This window comes from Salvelinus alpinus, chromosome 5 (assembly GCF_045679555.1).
Source record: "Salvelinus alpinus chromosome 5, SLU_Salpinus.1, whole genome shotgun sequence".
NCBI classification, from domain to species: Eukaryota; Metazoa; Chordata; class Actinopteri; order Salmoniformes; family Salmonidae; genus Salvelinus; species Salvelinus alpinus.
The window spans coordinates 57,739,652-57,761,598 of NC_092090.1; the positions used below are offsets into that span (position 1 = coordinate 57,739,652).

General features: G+C 44.7%; 1 protein-coding gene across 2 annotated transcripts in view; it reads left to right on the top strand.

Moving 5' to 3' along the window:
* The first annotated feature begins 1,687 nt into the window (after window positions 1-1,687).
* The window catches only part of znrf3 (zinc and ring finger 3), a 110,653-nt gene continuing 90,393 nt past the window's right edge, over window positions 1,688-21,947 (top strand). Inside the window, exon 1 of one of the 2 annotated variants that reach the window (XM_071402462.1) lies at window positions 1,688-2,237. In XM_071402462.1, the coding sequence (XP_071258563.1) occupies window positions 2,007-2,237 (231 nt within the window). In that variant the 5' untranslated portion in view covers window positions 1,688-2,006. The remainder of the gene's footprint in view (window positions 2,238-21,947) is intronic. The other variant, XM_071402461.1, reaches the window with a different exon arrangement.

Here is a 21,947-nt window from a genome sequence, read left to right on the forward strand (position 1 = left end):
ATTTGCAGCCTGAAATGAGATCAGTCAAGGATGAAAAAGCTGTTGACAAGATAGGGGTAGATAATGAATGCAGTTATAATCAAATTAAATGTCACTTGATTCCAATTTAAAATCTGTTTCTATAATATCATACCAAGATATGTATGTGATAAATATTGTAGCCCATGTAGGCCTGCATTTTGCTAAATGCATTGAAAAAATAAAATGTTACACAGAGGTCCTCTGATTCAGACACTGGAATTATACATAAGATCTGTCTGTTTCGAAACAAACCTTTCTTCCTCCCAGGCAAAGCCTGTGTTCCAAATGGCACCATATCCCCTACATAGTCCACTACATTTGACCAGAGCCCTATGGGACTAGGAATAGGGAGCCATTTGGGACTCAGATGGTGATCCAGGCTGTCTCCAGCACCCAGGCACTGCCATGCCCCATGCAGCACACAAACAAACGCCTCTCTCACACGTCTGTCTGGATAAAGGATTCAAGATAAGACATCAGACTGGTCCTCTGTCCAAACACCATTATATTATTCACAGCAATATTATTGTCTACTGAAAAATAATCCATGTAACAATATACTTTATTTAATTCTTATTAGATTTTTCACTAAATACACAATATTTATGTTTGTCCTCTATTTTTGTGTTATGGTTTACAATAGTTTACTCACCTCAATCGTTCACAGTGTGTAAAAAATGTCATGCAAAACTCGAACCCTATACATGCCTAATATTGTGTGTCAATCTCTCCTACACCAAAGTGATGATGTATTTCTGTTACAAATAACCCTTGATATGCTTTAAACACCTGTGACAACCGTTTCTCTCAATTACTGAAAGTACGTGTAATTAGCCTGTCATGCCTCAGTCGTAATAACAATTAGGGTAAGAAACCTTGGAAGATGAGAGGAATGCAGCTAGACAAAACACTGACATGGGTATTTGACAACTTGCAATGCATATTATGTTAATAATGCCAAAATAACTAAATTATTTTGCCAACACTTTATAATACTTTTCATAAATAAGCGTTAATGAACCATTTATAAAGGCCCTTATTCATGATTTGTATAAAGTGTTGGTTCAATTGTACCTTTTATTTATTAAACACGAACACGCGGCATGCTTCGTGATCTATTCCTCAAAAACTACCGGGAACTACAGGCTAGTAGTAACTACTAGTAACTTTTTAATCTCACAATAGAAGCAGATGTATCATTAATGTAACAAGTTACCATTAATGCCTAGTGACACAGATATATCAGAAATGAGATTGAAAAATTAGCCGGGTTAAATAATGAAGTGTTTTGAAGAGGGTAATGATTATTTTAAGGTCGTTCCTATCTTCAAGGGCTTCAAACCTGAGCGAATGACCCCTTCTAAAAGACAGTGTTTATGAATATTTGAATCATGTTGGCTGTTAAATCTCTTGTCCATAGCTAAACTAAACCTCGATTAGGCTATGTCAGCTCAAATGTATCACGTTTGATAAAATGTCTGGCTTCAATTCGAGGTATACTTGTCGACCTATAGGCTCCTAAATATGAAGTGTTAACGATGAATGCGCCGTGCGTCCTTAACAGAATGCTGGCACTAGAAAGCGGGGAGTGGAAAGTAGAGGGTCAGGAAAATTGGTGGGTGGGGATAACCCTTTTCGAAGGAAAAAAACTAAAACAATCACGTGTTTGGAGATCAAAGGAGATCCGCTTTGTAGAGCTGGAGAGAGAGGGAGTGAGAAAGAGAGAGAGAAAGAGAGAGAGAGAGAGAGAGATAGATAGAGAGCGAGCGAGCGAGCAAGCAAGCAAGCAAGCAACGTAATTGACAAGGCTGCAATGGTGAAATAAACACTCTCGGCCAACGCACAGCTTTCGTTGCACAATTGCGAAAACACGGCGCTCTTTTGACGCATCGATCTCGCTTCAGATTTGATTTCCAGAATTTCAGCACCATCAACTAATCACGCTTGGAAATTATGTTCCGATCGGCGCATATCCAACCGGCAAGATGATGATTTTACCAAGGAGAAGGTTAGAGTGTGTAGCCGATTCGGTGGTCTTGGTGATCTTCGTGGTCACCACTTCTCTTGGAACGGTTTTCGCCAAGGATACGGCTTTTGTGGAAGTAGTGCTGTTTGAGTCAAGTCCAAATGGAGATTATACTACATACACGACGGGGTTGCAAGGACGATTCTCAAAGGCAGGAGCCACTATCAGCGCGGAGGGCGAGATCGTGCAAGTATGTAAAACTCTGTTAAGTTGTGGGAAGGACATATACAATATGTTGCTACGGCTCTGTTTGCTTATCAGTAGAGCCTGGGCGTTCATTCTACTTCGCTACTCTACTCTAAAACTTTATGGGGGGGGGGGGGGGGGGTTGAGTTGCACTGTGTGTGTTGTATGTGTGAGGATGGTACTAGCCTCCTATTGCTACCAAATGTGATTACAAGATGGCTTCTATCTTTTGGAACTCATTCACATGTACATTGCAGGTTCTTTTCGGGATAAAAGCTCAGAATCTGCCATGGCATATACATTCAATAACCCTTTTTCACGGATTAACATGGTTATTACACTTGTAAACGTTCCCAGGAAAATCATAGAAGTTGTTCATCATAACTTGATCAGAGTTACAACTGATAGATGGTTGGTCGCAGTTCCATCAAATAGGATATTGTCTGGACGTAATCAAGAAACGTTAAGTCAAATAACGTCTAATGATTTGATTCAGCAGTACGCCTATAGGTCATTTCGTTCCCAATTAATTGGTGGATGGTTGTTTGGTTTCATTATTGACTTATTTTTTAATTCTTAGTTCAACCAATATAACTAAACCTCCTACCGACTGTACCGCCTCGCTGCGAAGATACATGATCAATTATCACACAGACAATTTCTTTGAAGTTGGCCTAGGCTAAGTTATTGTGTGTGGTTATTTTGTAACAACATACAAATTGAACAAACTATCCCATAGATTTTATTTTACCAGCTTGTAACTTAGTTTTGCGATGGCCTTTCTACATAACTACTTCACCAACCATGTAATGTTCGTAATCATTTCCGTAAGCACCACCCGCGAGAGCAGTGAACTAAATCCTTTGATGGCCCACCAAGCATGCAGCCTTGTGGATGTTGGGCCACGCCACCGACCCCTCCAACCCCGCTGTAGCCTACCCTACCCTACCCTACATGAAACCGGGACGATGTGCTCTATTACGATCAGTCATGATTTTGAGAACTATCTCAGCCTAGTGGTGGTTTGCACTGCTACAGTAGCCTACACATGACCATGATTTGCTAGAAATGGTCTAATTTCAAAGATGACCTCCAATTACGACTATGAGTGTGCTAATCTACATGTTTAATGAAGTAGCAGTGTGAGTTGTTTGCACATTACTCTTCATATATGACATACCTTATCTGGGTCTGGTTAGGATTGTTGCAGGAATCTATAGCGATGTCTGTAACTAATTTATTACTGCTTTCTAACTCGTACAGTGAAATGACATTAGAGAGCCACAAAGAATACACTTTCCCGAAGAGAACTTGAATGAATTGTGTGTGTGTGTACTCACAAGTGTGTTTTCATAAAAATATCAACCGTTTGTCATATTTTGCAATGAAAGTAGCACATTGCGGGAAGACCATCAGGATCAAAGGAGAGAGAATATTTATCACTGAAATGGATCCTGCTTCTACACATGTAGCATTTGTTGGCCATTTTGGCTTGGCTTGCTAACCACACAGAAATGTGGGACCTCAACTTTACATTGAAAACATCTATTTAGGTTTTAATTTCTTTGCTAACATAGTGACCACTGTGTGGCAGCTTGTATTCTTTGTCCTTCTTTGTAAAGAGGAGGGACATTTTGTCCAGTACAGAAGGACAGAATCACCATGTCCAAACTGGTTCTGTTTCAGTAGTTGCTGTTGGTTGTTTATGTGTTTTGTGAATGATTGACTTAGAGAGATGGCAACCTTAAGACTGTATTTTTGAATTGTTAAAGTAATGGCATTTCAAACCCGTAGAGGCCTTGCTATTATGCGTTATAGTAAGCCTTGTGTAATGAAACTGGGTAGGTCCTCATGCATGCTACCTTGTGTATGCACCAGACCGTATTATGTTTCTGTAATGATTACTTTGTACCCACAGGTATAATGCATTATGATGCAATTATAATTAGGGCTGTGAAGATACCAGTGTTGGTCTTTTAAAAACCCGCTGTATGTAAAATATTGTTTGCTACAGCTTGTAAAATCGATCAAATGTGACTTTGAAGGGCAACACAATGATGTTTGTTTCCAACATTAGGGTTGTTTTCCTATTGAAGTTAAACCCACTCTGTGTTCTGTTTCCTTGATACTAATGAGTATCACGATACTTTCATCCCGGCCCTAGTTATAATGAATTGTAAGACTTGTTATAACCATACCAAAATACGTTCACTATTGTCCCCTCTAGGCTGGGAATAGCCATGGACCTCACGATACAATATTATCATGACTCTTAGGTGCCGATACGATATGTATTGTAATTCTCATGATTCAATACACTGAGTAAACCAAACATTAGGAATACCTTCCTAATATTGAGTTGCGCACCCCCCCCCCCCCCCACACACACTTTTTTTGCCCTCAGAACAGCCTCAATTCCTTGGCATGGGCTCTACAATGTATAGAAAGCGTTCCACAGGGATGCTGGCCCATGTTGACTCCAATGCTTCCCACAGTTGTGTCACATTGGCTGGATGTTCTTTAGGGGGGATGGACCATTCTTTATACACACGGGAAACTGTTGAGCATGAAAAACCCAGCAGCGCTGCAGTACTTGACACAAATCGGTGCGCCTGGCACCTACTACCATACCCCGAATGAATGTCACACATACACAATTCATGTCTCATTTTAAAAATCCTTCTTTAACCTGTCTCCTCCCCTTCATCTACACTGATTTGTTTGTGGATTTAACAAGTGGCATCAATAAGGGATCATAGCTTTCACCCCCAGATCTCCATGTATTTCCCACACTGCCCTCTCTCTTTAGCCACTCCACTTCGCCGCTGTTGGCTGTCTTTGTTTCAGCATTCTCCCAGTCAGTGTGAATGGAGGCCTTTACTTGGCACCGTGTGAGCCTGAGAGGTGGTTTACAGCGCCGAGTCGGCCAGGTTAGGAAGGCAGGCCTCAGTCAGTCCCAGCTGTTTGGCCCCTGGGGGTATGTACAGTGGTCTCCAGACCTCAGTAGGTAGTGGTTGGTGTTAGAAGGACTGGGGGGGGCTTGGCATGGTTCCTGAGCAAAGTGGTTCAGTAACCACTACGCTCTCCCCGTACTCTCCTGCTCCCCAAAGCGAACACCCCCTGAGCTCTGCCCCATGAGTGCAAAAAAAACCCGGCATGTGCCGGCGGGGCCAAAAATAATAAATTAAGTCAATTTTCTACTTGCTCTGCGCCGTTACGGGGAAAGTGAGATGACTTGATGTGGATGAGACGCCAGAGTCCAGAACGATCAGCTTATCCCTCCCTCTCTTTCTCCCTCCCAGCCAGCCAGGCCAGTTCCCAGGTCCCTGATTGCCTACAATTTGACTACATAATAGGGAGGTATCAATGTCTCTTTAAATCACCCTCAGTCAGGGAGTGAAACTATATGGGGTATTCTCTCTGCAGGTGGAGCGGTCCCCTCCCCATCTACCCTGTGACTGACTACCTGCCATTAGAATGTGGAACGTAGAATTAGAACATAGAATGTAGATTTTAGAACACTGAATATAATAATACCAGTGGATGCTGCTGCGGGGAGGTCAGCTCATAGTAATGCCTGGAATGGAGTCAATGGAATGGTATCAACCACATGGAAACCATACCATTCCAGCCTTTATTATGAGCCGTCCTCCCCGCAGCAGCCTCCACTGATAAATACAAATTACCGGCCTCAAGTTCAACTGGTGTGATGTGTTGTGGAAGAAAATAAAGAATGGGTGTACTGTAGCCACAGCCTTAGATATAATACAACATGCATACATTATTGTCACTTCATGTTTTGTCTTTGCAGTTTTTAGTAATTTGTGACGGTTGTCTTCATTGTCAATGAATACGTTGTGTGGGTTTGAGTGTGGCACCAATTACAGTGAAATTATTGACCCTCTTGATAAAGATGAACAAAAAAGCCGTATAGAACGAATACCAGTACTGAGCTACATTATATTGTAATTTTCCAACTCTCCACTCCAAACATCTTGGAGACAGTACAGAGGATTCTAATTGACACCATGGCTAAATCCATAATATGCCTAACTGTAGTTTTTGTGTTTTAATCAACTTAAATCTGAACAAAAAACTATTATGCTCATGATCATTGGATATTAGGGCTATCAACACACTATCCCCGTGTGTGTCACTGCAAACTCGTCTTAATAGGAGCATACTGGGCTTTTGGAACAACAGGGATTTATTGTTAAAAAGTCAGAATAGCAACGTTTACTCATAACATATTTGAAAACCAATGGTTTGGGGTATAAATATACACTATGGTCTACAATATTATGCAAATTTAGTATTGATCATATTGAACAATATTTCTTTATTGCTGTTTACATTCTGTATAGAGGGAGTGCTTTTTGTGTTACTGTTGTACCCTTTAAGCCCACCTGAGAAATGTAAAATTTACAAAAATGTAATCTATGTATAATAATGCAAGGTTCATTTAAGAGTAAAATAAGACAAAAGGCATTTCAAAATGTTAGCTGTTAATGCCTGAAATCTATTGTCATGTTGTGGTTCACCAAGTTATGTTGCTACTGTGTGACTTTGACTAGCATGAAAACCCCCAGATTTTCAATTGGCAAGAAATAGTCATTAATTACATTTAACATTTACATTTACATTTAAGTCATTTAGCAGACGCTCTTATCCAGAGCGACTTACAAATTGGTGCATTCACCTTATGATATCCAGTGGAACAACCACTTTACAATAGTGCATCTAACTATTTTAAGGGGGGGGGGGGTTAGAAGGATTACTTTATCCTATCCTAGGTATTCCTTAAAGAGGTGGGGTTTCAGGTGTCTCCGGAAGGTGGTGATTGACTCCGCTGACCTGGCGTCGTGAGGGAGTTTGTTCCACCATTGGGGTGCCAGAGCAGCGAACAGTTTTGACTGGGCTGAGCGGGAACTGTACTTCCTCAGAGGTAGGGAGGCGAGCAGGCCAGAGGTGGATGAACGCAGTGCCCTTGTTTGGGTGTAGGGCCTGATCAGAGCCTGAAGGTACGGAGGTGCCGTTCCCCTCACAGCTCCGTAGGCAAGCACCATGGTCTTGTAGCGGATTAATGCCCATAAAATATGCTATCATGTGCATATCAGTACATTCCTCTCTTAATTGTACATAAAGTATGATCACTTATGAGTTATTTTAGCATACAATATACACATAGCTATACATATACATATAGCTCAGTATTTGAATTATTTATTTTATATAGTAATTTCTCCTCGTCTGTATCAAGGGTGTCAATCATTTCGGGAATCCACTAACTTTGAACCCTACTACAGGAGGCAGTGTGTGAATGTGAATATGATGGTGTTTAACTCCAAACCTTGCTGTAAACAACATGAACATCTCATCGGCACAACAGCACGGTGGTGTTGACATTGGTAAAGACCATGACACGGGTCCGTGATGGCGGGACCACACCGCCACCCCCGCCTGATTCACTCAGGTGGACGATCCGGGCGACAGTGAGCTCAGATTCACCATCACGATGCCAACCGATATTTACACAGATGGAGGGTATCCCCATCAGTATCAGGGTATCCCCATTTACTGCACTAATTTGGACCTGGGCCCATAGGGCTCTGGTCAAAAGTAGTGCACTATATAGGGAATAGGGTGCCATTTGGGACTTAAACCGGATCTGCATGGGGGTAGAACCTACTGATACTACTTCCTGGTTTGGGATGACATTTATTATGGGATGCACATAGAGTTACGACAATTAGTCTCCATAGCAATGCTTATGTTGCTCTTTTTTACATTGGTTGTATATCAATCAGTAAATGCAGTGGCATGACACTTTTTTTATTATGAAATGATAAAGTATTATAATTGTTCAAATATGCTTATAACACATCTTACAATGCATTATAACTGCATCATAATGCATTATACTTGCAGTTACCAGTGTTTTGCCATTGGTTTTGGTTTTCCCATCTGTTCATCATATCTCCTATTGTCTCCACATTGTCTCTCCCCGGGCCAAGCTGTCTGTTCCTTTAGCTCGGCAAAGGAAGCTGCCTGCATCTCATCTCATGGCCTGAGCAGAGCAGAGCACACATCTGCGTCTGATTTCCCTGCAGCAGGGCTATGCTGTCCACAGCATGCTAGAGGAGCAGGCAGGGACAGAGGAGCAGGCAGGGACAGAGGAGCAGGCAGGGACCAAGGCAGGGACAGAGTTGTGGCAGCATCTGTCAGTCCCAGATGGAACTCAAACCAGAACCAGAATGTGGCTTTCGTCTCACTTCCATCTTCCACTTCCATGAATGACTCAAACTTCCTGTGAAATAAAGTGACAGAAGAAAGCCAGCAGAGACTCTAAGGCTCTTTGTCACACTCACAGTCTCAACCTGTCACCTTTTTGAAGTCCACCCATAACCTCCATCAAATGTTGATATTTTAACATTGAGTCATTTCCTTGGAAGGGGATAGCCTATACAGTAGCTTTATCTGACTGGTAACTTTCATAAAAGCCTGTGCATTGCACATACCAACAAAGTTAGAAAACGAGGATCCCAAGCCCATATACTATGCCTCCTCTCATCTCAGAGAAAGTGAGCGGGCCAGGCAGGAGTTATGTCCCGCCGCATGTAGACTATAATGAGAGCTTGGTGTGGTTGAGGGATCCAGGCAGCGCTGCTTTCTCTCGCTCGCTCTCTCTCGACCACAGGCTGGAAACCCCAAGAGAGGAGGCCATAATGGGCAAAGCCCAGAAAGGACGGGAGGTACCCGGAACAGGACCCCTCCCAGCGCCGCCCGCCTCGCCTGCCGCCAAGCAACAGAAGCAGTACACAAGCAGCTAGCACTATATAGCTATAGGGTTTAAAAGGTTAAAAGTGCCCTGCTCGCCTACTTTCTCCATTTATTGGTTTCGCGGTGGCAGCTGTATTTTAAGTGCTATCGTCTCTTTAACCGCCACCCGGCTCCGCTTTTAAGTCCCAGCCAAAGTCATTTGAGGCTGCGTTTGTATTTTTCGGGAACAGAACAGAATAGTTTCTCTCTCTCTCTCACTCACTCTCACTCTTTTGCTTTCTTCTTCCCCTGCTGTCTACTCCTCCTTTGACACACAGACGGGGAACCAGGCCCTAACGCTTGCCTTTTTCCCTTCACAACAAACGTGTACCGGTATGTCACGGATCGCAACCCCCTATCACTAATCTGTACGTTGTTGCATCACGGCCTGCCACAAAGCACCGTGGGCTTGTGATGGATGTCGGAGGTGTTGTATGACATTCTAAATCAGACCAACAGCTTAACCCCCTCATACCTCTCCCCCTGTCTTTCCCCTGCCCGACACACTGACTTTATCTCGCTAACCAACAACCTGGGGGACATTTCTGTCTCCTGTTTTCACGGACCTGTTCTGCCTCTTGCTTCTCTCTTCCCCCCCCCCGTTCTGTGTGTGTATCTGTGCACACTCCAGCTGGATCAAGTGCGTGTTAGTTCTGGTGGCCCCAACAGCTAAGTTACTTTCCACTGGGCTGAGTGAGAGATGGAGAGCGGGAGAGAGGCTTTGATGCTCCTCTCTGAGAGATTAGCAGGCAGCTTCTCTCTCTCTCGGTCTTTGAGTCAGAACCACGGTGAGGGGACTGAGACTGGGTTGCATTAACTTCTGAAAAGCCCCATCATGGTCATCATTCCCCTCTTTGATGACTGTCACGCTGAAAGGGCCGGGCCATCACTTGGCTGCATCCGGCCTCAGTCAGCCTACATTTCTATCCCCTGACACAGAGGGTCTAGCTGGAAAACAAAGGTTGTGGGGCTACGAGGGGGCTAGAGTTGGGGTTAGGAGGGAGATGACAATGCTCTCTCTCCATGGCAGGTCCAGGCAGAGCAGAGGTAGGCTTTGTTGTTGGTCAGGAATGTGCTGACTACTGGAGGGGGGTCTATAACACCAGTCCAGCCCCCCCCCCCCCCCCCTTTTGTTGTGCTTCTATACATCGATAGATAGACTGATAGACTCTGGGACTGTGAACTGACTGGGGAAGGTAGTTGGGTAGCTAGCTAGCTGCATGGCCTGGAGTCCCTTTCAGTCCTCTGCACTCTGTCTGGCTGGCTCCACACGAGCACGTACTGTACGTACAGGCTCGGATTGTGCGCACACACACACACACTCACACTTTCGCACGTCAAATGCACGCGCACACTTAGCGCCCGTTAGCCTGGTTTGCTCACGCTGTCATGAGAGGAGAAGCCTTATCACAAATCTGTCTCACTCCCACGGTGTTCAAAGGTCTCTCTTTGTGTACATCGTTACATAAATTACATCAGCCTCTTAGGTCTTTCAGAGGTTTTTACCACTGCTTTCCTTTGATCTATAAAAACCTCGACTCACTGTGCTTCATTGTAAGGAGAATTAATTATTAGTTTCATAATCATCAAATCCCATATCTATTGTTCCCTGCTCTTTCATACCGGTTTATTATAGTAAACCAGTTTGGCTAATGGAAGTCCCTTGATGCCATTTCTGTGTTCCAGGCTTATTAGCATTATATTGTTATTACTCAGTGGAAGGCATTATTGGTTTTGTGCCTCCATCTGTCCCGAGACTAATGTATCATATCAGTGTTATTAGGGTCTGCACAAACCATAAATCTGACACATCCTCTGTCACAGCCTGGCCATTTGTTTCCTCTTTTGGACTCTTACACAACTGTGGTATAAGGGTCATTTATAAGGCTGCCCTATGGGGACAAATAGCTTGGCTGGGATTATTTGGTGGAGGTGGAAGCCCCGGCCTCCACCAGCCACCCCCCTCCAGCCCGATCCCCCTCTTGGTGCCCCCCAGACAGGAGGATATTTTCTGGGCTGGTGGTGGCGGCGGTTCCAGTAATGAGGAGGACCCAGCCAACCAAGGAGGCTCTTCGACAATGGGGCCCGAGGTATGATGAATTGGGACTGGCTGGTTGGACCAGACTGGGTCGGCTGGGAGCTTCATTTGTTTTCCCTGGTGAAGTGCCGTCGTAGTCAGGCGTCTCCCCTGAGTACAGGAGGAAGATGTATCGTCTCTGGTCCCCCATCTCCTTCCTCCCCTTCCCAGAGCTCATGTCAGTGACGTGTCCCAGATCTTGGGAGTGAGAAATGGGTCTACTCATCTGGAAAAATAGCTCCCTTGATTTTGTGTGTGATTCCTACCCTTCCCCCCCCACAAATACACAGGATTATACTACACCATATCAAAGCCATGCTGCTGCCTGACCTACCTCCGTGCCCTGCCCTGCCTGCATGCCTGCTTTTCTGCCCTGCCCTGCCTGGCTACCTACCTTTCCAGTTTTGGACCCTGAACAGGGAAGGGCCTGTGGTAGGCAGGGAAGGATGGGAGGGTGAAAGGCTACTGCAGTCTGACTGTGCTGCATAGATAAACCACATGAATGTGCCGTCTGAGCAGATAGTATCGGGCGGTGAGGGGAGGGCAGGGCTGGGAGGCCGCAACGTGCTCACGCAACGCAGCTCACAGTACTAGCATCAAAGGACCTGCCGCTCTGAGGCAGAGGCGGAGGGAAAGAGAGCGACACAGAGAGGCAGAGAGAGGGACAGCGACAGAGAGAGAAAGGGGCAGAGAGAGACACATGGTGATAGAGCAAGAGAGCGGGAGGGAGAGGCAGGGCCAGGCTGAGTTCTTCAAAGGGTTCAGTGAATAATTCCGGTCCCTGATACACCGCTCCGCTGAGAAACCCCACGATGATGTAATGTCAGCCCTGGGGCTAAATCCTTACGCTTTGCTCTGTTCCACTCCCCTACAAATAAAGGTGGAGGTGTTCCCTCTCTGCCTGCTCGAGTGGAAGGAAAAATACTTTTGGTGAGCAGTGAGATTTCGTTTGAGGCCCAACATAGTTACAGACACCCTGTAGGTGGAGGAGGGAGTGGTAGATTTAATCCTAGATGTTCTCTGTAAGGAACTTGATTCAAATGTGTAAAGTTGAGTTAGTGTTTTAGAACATTGGCTCGCTGGGCTGTGGACCGGAGAATCTCTGGTGAGATGGACTGATGATCTTGGATGAGCGTTTTTATCTTATTCAACAGGCTAATCCACTGGGCGTTCCTAAAGTACACAACAGGTGGAACACAGTTGACTCTGTTCTTTGTAAAGTTTATACAGGGCCTGCCTGGTGTGTGTGTGTTTGCCTGCCTGCCTGCCTGTGTTTGTGTTTGCATGTGCAGGGCTCCAGACTAACATTTTCGTTGTTGAGTTGGTGGCACCAGCCCATGATTTGGTCTCACCAATTTTCTTTTTGTGGTGTCAAGCAATAGAAAGAATGACTCGTCATTCACAGTGCTTTATTAACCCTTTACACTTGTGGGAATTGGCCAATTTTTTTTTGTATTTTTATTTAACCTTTATTTAACTAGGCAAGTCAGTTAAGAACAAATTCTTATTTACAATGACGGCCTACCCCGGCCAAACCCGGACGACGCTGGGCCAATTGTGCTACGCCCTATGGGACTCCCAATCAAGGACCGGATGTCATACAGCCTGGATTCAAACCAGGGACTGTAGTTAAAAAATATATATATTTCATCTTAATTTAACCAAGTAGGCCAGATGAGAAAAAAGTTCTCATTTACAACTGCGACCTGGCCAAGATAAAGCAATGCAGTGCGATTAAAAACAGCAACACAGAGTATCACATGGGATAAACAAACGTACAGTCAATAACACAATAGAAAAATCTATGTACAGTGTGTGCAAATGTAGTAAGATTATGGAGGTGAGGCAATAAATAGGCCATAGAGGCGAAATAATGACAATTTAGCATGAACACTGGAGTGATAGATGTGCAGATGATGATGTGCAAGTAGAGATATTGGGGTGCAAAAGAACAAAAAATAAATAAAAATAACAATATGGGGATGTTTACGAGGGTATGTTTGGCAGCATGAGTGAAGGAGGCTTTGTTGCGAAATAGGAAGCCGATTCTAGTTTTAATTTTGGATTGGAGATGCTTAATGTGAGTCTGGAAGGAGAGTTTACAGTCTAACCAGACACAATTAGGCTGTTTTACTGTTTTCACAATTTTACTGTTAAAATAAGGCTCCAGAATATATATTTTTTGTTGAAAAGAGATGAATTTGCCTGCATCTTCATGTAAACTAATATCATAGGCTAATTTATTTGGGGCTAATGCACCACCTGAGTAAGTGGAAACTCAAAACACATTATTAGCTAGATCACTAACTCTAAACATAATACCCACTGCTATCAAATTAAATCAAATTTTATGTAAAATACACATGGTTAGCAGATGTTAATGCGAGTGTAGTGAAATGCTTGTGCTTCTAGGTGTGACAGTGCAGTAATATCTAACAAGTAATCTAACAATTCCACAACAACTACCTGATACACACAAATCTAAAGGGATGGAATAAGAATATGTACATATAAATATATGGATGAGCGATGACCGAGCGGCATAGGCAAGATGCAATAGATGGTATAAGATACAGTATCTACATATGAGATGAGTAATGTAAGATATGTAAACATTATTAAAGTGGCATTATTTAAAGTGACTAGTGATTCATTTATTAAAGTGGCCAATGATTTGAGTCTGTATGTAGGCAGCAGCCTCTCTGTGTTGGTGATGGCTGTTTAACAGTCTGATGGCCTTGAGATAGAAGCTGTTTTTCAGTCTCTCAGTCCCAGCTTTGATGCACCTGTACTGACCTCGCCTTCTGGATGGTAGCGAGGTGAACAGGCAGTGGCTCGGGTGGTTGTTGTCCTTGATGATCATTTTATGCCTTCCAGGGACATCTGGTGCTGTAGGTGTCCTGGAGGGCAGGTAGTTTGCCCCCGGTGATGCGTTGTGCAGTCCGCACCACCCTCTGGAGAGCCTTGCGGTTGAGGGCGGTGATACAGCCGACCGGATGCTCTCAATTGTACATCTGTAAAAGGTTGTCAGGGTTTTAGGTGACAAGCCAAATTTCTTCAGCCTCCTGAGGTTGAAGAGGTGCTGTTGCACCATCTTCAACACACTGTCTGTGTGGGTGGACCATTTCAGTTTGTAGGTGATGTGTAGGCCGAGAAAATGTAAACTTTCAAACTTCTCAACTGCTGTCCAGTCGAGGTGGATAGGGGGGTGCTCCATCTGCTGTTTCCTGAAGTCCATGATTATCTCCTTTGTTTTGTTGACGTTGAATGAGAAGTTGTTTTCCTGACACCACACTCCAAGTGCCCTCACCTCTTCCCTGTAGGCTGCCTAGGCGTTGTTGGTAATCAAGCACACTACTGTTGTGACGTCTACAAACTTGATGATTGAGTTGGAGGTGTGCATGGCCATGCAGTCATAGGTGAACAGGGAGTACAGGAGGGGGCTGAGCAGGCACCCTTGTGGGGCCCCAGTGTTGAGGATCAGCGAAGTGGAGATGTTGTTTCCTACCTTCACCACTTGGAGGTGGCCCGTCAAAGTCCAGGACCCAATTGCACAGGACGGGGTTGAGACCCAGGGCCTCAAACTTAATGATGAGCTTGGAGGGTAAAATGGTGTTGAATGCTGAGCTATAGTCAATGAACAGCATTCTTACATAGGTATTCCTCTTGTCCAGATGGGATAGGGCAGTGTGATGGTGATTGCATGGTCTGTGGACCTGTTGGCGTGGTATGCAAACTGAAGTGGGTCTAGGGTGGCAGGTAAGGTGGAGGTGATATGATCCTTGACTAGTCTCTCAAAGCACTTCACGATGACAGAAGTGAGTGCTATTGGGCGGTAGTCATTTAGTTCAGTTATCTTTGCCTTCTTGGGTACAGGAATAATGGTGGCCATCTTGAAGCATGTGGGGACAGCAGACTGGGATAGGGAGCGATTGAATATGTCCGTAAACACACCTGCCAGCTGGTCTGCGCATGCCCCGAGGACGCGGCTCCGTCGGCCACGGAGAAGGAGCCATGTGTTCATTTAACAGTCAATTTAATGTCCCATTTCTTTTGTGCAGTTGTAGCCTACCGCCCAATAAGGTCTATGCACTCGCAATGGCCAATGCGCATTTCGCTCGCTCCTTATCTCAAAGCCATATCACATCATATCATATCTTGTTTGTAAAATAGTTGCTATTGAGCTCAAAATTTAGAGTTGAGAAATAAAAAAGTATACCTACAGAAAGCTGATAACCTCCTCTTTCCAACAGGATACTGTGACAACAGGAATAGCTGTGTTCTCCCGGCAATTGGACTTTACAATGTTATACAATCACAACCGTTTTTTTTTTCCTCAAGCATTTCTTTCCCCCAGGAAAGGAGGGAGAGATTGGCTCGCTCTAACAGCAGCAGGCCCCAGCCAAACAGGTACAGGGCCAGGCAGATACTTTCATTACAAAATTGTACTTTACGGTTTGACCAAATCATAAGGATTTTAGCCTTCAAAAAACAGGCCTTTTTTTGTTGAGGTGACCATGTAGAATGTGCCGCTCGCACTGACGTGACCAATATATATATTTTTTTACTTGCACAGCCAAGTCAAATGGTCGCAGTCTGCAGCCCTAGTGTGTGTGTGTGTGTGTGTGTGTGTGTGTGTGTGTGTGTGTGTGTGTGTGTGTGTGTGTGTGTGTGTGTGTGTGTGTGTGTGTGTGTGTGTGTGTGTGTGTGTGTGTGTGTGTGTGTGTGTGTGTGTGTGTGTGTGTGTGTGTGTGTGTGTGTGTGTGTGTGTGTGTGTGTGTGTGTGTGTGTGTGTGTGTGTGTGTATATATATGACAGAACAGGCATGCGCATGTGCGACTGCAGACGCTTTCAAAATGCCGCCAAGATCATCAGACAGATAACTCATTGACAGCTCCCATGACAGCTGGAAGCAGACGCTGAAGGAAAGGACGCCTCCCAAATGGCACCCTATTCCCTATATAGTGCACTGCTTTTGACCAGGCCCCATAGTCACTTTTGTAGCCCTCAAACTCAACTCTGGGCCTTGAAGCCAGTTCCACAGCTTTTTTAATTGTTCCCCTCTAATCAGGGACTGGTTTTAGATCTGGGACACCAGGTGGCTTCAATTAATTAATGCACTGGAATAACACCCTGTGTGTGTGCGTGTGCGTGTGTGTGGATGTGGTTCACTGGGGTTATTTGCATGCTTCTGATTGAAGTCTGAAGCTTTTCTTTTGGTTTCCAGATAGTGTCTCTCTGTCTCTTTGTTGTTAATGTGCAGTGACGCTTCTCTGCTTGTATTTATTTAGAGTTCACAGAGTTCAAGACTTCTTTTTAACCTTTGTGTCCCGGGCCTGTATTCACATAGCGTCTCAGGAGGAGAGCTGATCTAGGATCAGGTCCTCACTGTCCATATAGCCTTATGCATTATGAAGTAAAAGTCTAAACTGATCCTAGATCAGCACTCCTACTCCGATAGAGAGGCTTTCTCGATACGTTCCAATACGGGTTGTTGCTATTGAAGAATATGCCTACTGCCTTTGTCACAGTTTGTAGAGCGTGGCACTTGGTTATAAAATGACCAATCTAGTTCTCGAATCTCCAAATAACTGAGTATGACTTTGACCTGCGTAACAACATTTAATCTTATTTTTTTCATTTGGATGTGGTTCACTGTTGGAGGTTGGATTTGTCATACTGAGTGAAGCGGTTGTTTCAGATCAGAGAGGGGGATTGAGCGAGCGAGCGAGCGAGTGAGAGAGCGATGAGTGGAAGACCAAAGAGACAGAAGAAGACTGGGACAGCAAAACAATGTCAATCCATGTTACATACCCCAGTAAGTTGGGATAGTTGGTTGTGTCCACTCACCCCTGTCGGTCTCTACGTCCACGCCTGGAGCACAGCGTACGTACGGAAGGAAAGGTCATGGCAATTACAGCAGTTCAATCGTGTCTCTGTCTACCTCCATGCCATCCATCAATCCCTCTCTCTATAATCGCATCACTAGTTTTTGTTTCTATCAGAGAAGTCCACGTCTGGAATCCTTGTGACCAGTGTAATTTTTCAGGGGATGGGAGAAAGAGGAAAAGAGAGAGAGAGAGCGACGACATTGACAGAGAGAGAGAGAGAGCGATGACAAAGGAAAGGGAGGACAAAAGAGAGGAGAGAGAACACATCGGTCAGACCCGTCCCACAGGCATGTGACACAAGTCAAATAGTTGCTCCTGAGGCAACACACATTCCGCAACAGAGCATTCCCGAATAAACGTTGCCAGAAAGCGGTCCTGAGATTTGGACACTGGCCTCACCGAGACTTTTAAGGATCTCGCTCTCTCTCTCTGTCATTTCGGTCTTTCTACAATGATGTGTCATGTTCTGATTTGGCTTTTGTATTGACAGGATCTTTACGTGAAGAGGTCCTAAAGATGCCTCGTGCTGCACGCCTCGGCTTCATGTCTTTTTCAACCCCAGATGCACCTAATACAGAGTCCATGAACCGGATGTTGTTGTCTTGACTGAGAGACAGACAGTTTTCATAATTTCAACAGCCGGAGAGAGACTACGTCCAAAATGGCACACTATTCCCTATATTGTGCACCAATATAGGGAATAGTACACCAGGGCCCATTGGGAATAGGGTGCCATTTTGGACTCAACTTGAGATTGTTTAGTCAGAGACGTCGTCAACATCAGGTCTTATACCTGGAACAGTCAACCAGCGCGTCAACCATCGATGTGACAGATGGCTCGATAACGCTGGCCTTGTCAACCCAAGTTCTGTCACATCACATCCACCCTAAAATGGCTCAGTGCACGGCATGCTGCGGTTAGATAAACAAACTGACAGGACGGAACTACACAGCAGCATCCACAGTGAAATGTAATACAGCACTACACAGCAGCATCCACAGTGAAATGTAATACAGCACTACACAGCAACATCCACAGTGACACCAATGCAGCGCTACACAGCGGCATTGACAGTGTGTAACATCAATGCAACAACGCAAGTCAGCCTCCCTCCTTCCCTTCTTGTTACCACCTGAAGCTGGTTGCTAGGTGGGGTCTGACGCTAGGCGCTGGGTAGGGTAACTTCAGGGCAGCGCTGACGTCTAGCGTAAGGCCCATGGGTAGGTAGGTGATGGCCAAACACCATACCAACAGATTCTGCATCAAAACCTTTAGAGATTTGTCCTCAATCTGCATGGTCATGCCTGTGTTCATGAATAATAATAATAATAATATACATGTGTGTGTGTATGTATGTATGTATGTATATATATAATATTTTTATTCTTTTAAGCACTATTCAAGACACCCAAAGTCACTTTGTATACACAAGAAAAACAGCAGTATAAAAAGCTAGAAAATCATACATTTAAAAATAAGTAGGTATATAGAATAGTACACTAAACATTAGGACAGACTAACCAGGGAAGTGAACTACACGGGATAAAAGCTAAGACAACAGAGAGTCCGGGTAGACTTGTGTGAAGAGGTGTGTCTAATGTGGACTTGAATATGTATATGGATTTTGAGGTTCTGACATGGAGAAGGAGGGAGTTTCAGAGTTCGGGGGCTGCACTGTTAAAAAGCACGGTCTCCCATGGACTGGGGCCTGGTGTGAGGGATGGTGAGGAGCACAGTGTCAGAGGAGTGCAGTGAACAGGTCGGAGTATAGGGGTGCAGGAGGTCAGTAAGGTATGCGGAGGCCAATCCATTGAGTGCTTTGTAGGTGAGCAAGAGCAGTTTGAAGATGAACCTGTATTGAACTGGGAGCCAGTGGAGTTTGATGAGGGGGGGCGTGAAGGTGATGTGGTCCCAAAGTCGTGTGTGTGTGTGTGTGTGTGTGTGTGTGTGTGTGTGTGTGTGTGTGTGAGGTCACGTGCAGCTGAATTTTGAATGTGTTGAAGTCCGTCAAGTGTTTTGGTGGGGAGTTCGAAGGGAATGGCGTTGCAGTAGTCCAGGTGTGATAAGACAATGGGGTCAATGAGGGTTTTAACAGTGGGGTCAGTGAGAGTATGTTTTATGGTAGTGTTTGATTGGTTTTGATTGAATTCCACAGTTACGTCAGTTACTTTAAAATAATTTCAGGGGCTTTAAGCAGGCTAAAGTAGGCCTAATTCTACCTCTGTCTTGCCTCTATAGCCAGGGTATTAAACCACATGTAGTGTATTTAGGTCGGACTCCAGAGGATTTCGTGAGTGGTGAGTTACTGGACTGGTGCGAACATACGTTGGTCATAATGACTATTTTCTGGAGTTATGTGTGGAGTTATGATAATTGCCCATGGCAACAGCTCGAAAAAAATCTCTAATGTTTTTTTCTTACCGCTTTTTTCTCTGACTGTGTCTGTATTTAACAGCTTACATTGGTAAAGACGTTCTCTTGTTTTTTCTCTCTCTCTTGCTGATTGAAACAACGAGATGAAGATGATGTCAGAACACACACACACATTGTCTGTTGTCTCTGGGCTGGAGCGGGTGGATTCAGAGAGATGGGAGACCACACATGCTGTGTCAATGTTTACTGGAATAATTAGACACAATGGTGAGGCCAATAACAGAAGGAGAGGAGAGGAGAGCTCGAGCAACCTGAGCTCCCTCATCCTCTGTGCGTGTGCGTGTGCGTGTGCGTGTGCGTGTGCGTGTGTGTGTGTGTGTGTGTGTGTGTGTGTGTGTGTGTGTGTGTGTGTGTGTGTGTGTGTGTGTGTGTGTGTGTGTGTGTGTGTGTGCGTGCGTGCACAACAAAAGCCATTCACAGAGTTGACTCAGAGATCCAGGGGCTTACAGCAGGAGCAACTGCACACTTAGCCCAGGGGAATGCACGCACACACACACACACACACACACACACACACACACACACACACACACACACACACACACACACACACACACACACACACACACACACACACACACACACACACACACACACTGTTTCAAAGATCTAGGAGCAGTGAAATGGATTGGTTTCTATAGTCTTGCTTCAATAGCCTAGTCTGTCATGCTAGTGGCGACTTACATGACTCACAGGGACACTGATGTCACCTCAAAAGCCTTTTAAGCATCACCGGTGTCTAGGATACTTCACTCTGGTCCTTGCCCTAGCTAAGCGAATGCATGGTGCTAGCTTAGGGGCCTCCTTAACTAAAGGATATCCGGGAGCCGGTATGTGGAGCCTGGAGATTCCTCAGCCACTAGGCTAGCCTAGTGCTCAGCCACTTAGTGGGTATGTACCAAAAAGGACCCTATTCCCTATGGGCCCTGGTCAAAAGGAGTGCACTAGGGAATGGGGTGTCATTTGGGAGGCAGCCTTTTTGTTCAGTCAGAGGTCACTTTCAGAGGGACCAGACCAGACAACTGTTGGATTGGATTAACAGGACATTGTCTTTGACTGTGAGCCAATGGGAAGCTGTTTGAAGAGATAAGAGGCATGGCCAACCTGGCCACTCAAGTGGGGGTCTATGCATAGCCACGGGATGAAGTTTTAAGTTGGGGGTACTGACTGAAAAGAAATAGAAAATTGAGGGGGAAAATCACCTTTATAATAAAGCATTACATCCATCTATGCAGACTAACAATTAAATACAATTCCTAAAGTGGTGAGTAGCCTAAGAATAGGACACGATTCGGTAACCGTATCACTGCAGCCAAGTGTTGTTACGATTCCAGATTTTTGACTTCGATACCAGGTTTAGTATCACGATACTCGATACCGAAACAATACCATATGAAAAGTTTCAAAGTGAATGTGCATAAGGGTAAGGTTTGTCAGCCTTTTCTGGCTCATTGTGCTGCGCAGGCAAGTCTTCAGGCGGCGAAGGGTGGAGAACGTGCTCTCGAGGACGTGACAGAGATCGGAAGACAAAGGCACAGTTGGATTAGGGTTTCTACTTCTCTGAAGAGACCTTATTTGTGGGTGAAATTGGGCCAGAGTTTAAGCCACCTCTGAGATAGTGCTGCATGGGGTATTTTTTGTGATGTCTCCCAACATGTGGTGTTGAAGCAGCAGGCGACCTGTGTCGAGCTGCATGGGGAGGTGGAGGGAGTCAAGGGACTGTGCATCCAGTTGATGCTTTCTTTTTCTGCGTAAAGTATGGTTCTCTCTTGTCTTGCTGATATCCCTACCCCTTCTGGTAGAATCTTCTTTCCACTTCTGATTGCACCAGATCCACCGCTTCAAAGAACTCGTATCTCCACCTCTCCACCACTTCGTTCTCCATTGTGTGGCGATAGTGGGCGTCTGTTGGGGCTGCTGGGATGGCAAGTGTTTTGGCTGGCTAGTACCAGGATTGAAGAAATCGAAATAATTGTATTTTTTTATATTTTGATTTTTAAATTAACCTTGATCTTGTAAATACTAAATGCAAGCCTACAGGAAGGAATGAACCGGAAACGTTCAACCTTGCGGTAGTGTATTGTCAATGACTGGTTCTAGCCTACAGTTTGACGATGATTATTTGTTACAGCCCATATTTTCTTTTTCTCCCCTACCCCAATTCCATTGTTATTTATATCCATATTCATCTTTTCACACGTCAGTTCCAAATATCTCTAACGGTCACCCCAGCGTGAGTTGTTTTATGCATGTGATGTCAAAATGCACTCACTGTTCCAGAATGTGATTGTTACGCAACAGGACAGTTAACACGCGCTTCCTGCTAATTATCTATAGGCTATGTTTCAACTTGACAATTTCAAACAGTTTGAATTGAGGTGTGTTCCGCCTCCTCATTAATTCACACAGAAGTAGCCCATTTCAATGTTGCGGACAATTTATGTTTCAGGCTTTACTGAGCTGGACAAACTTCTCTCTTTGAGGAGATCCCAA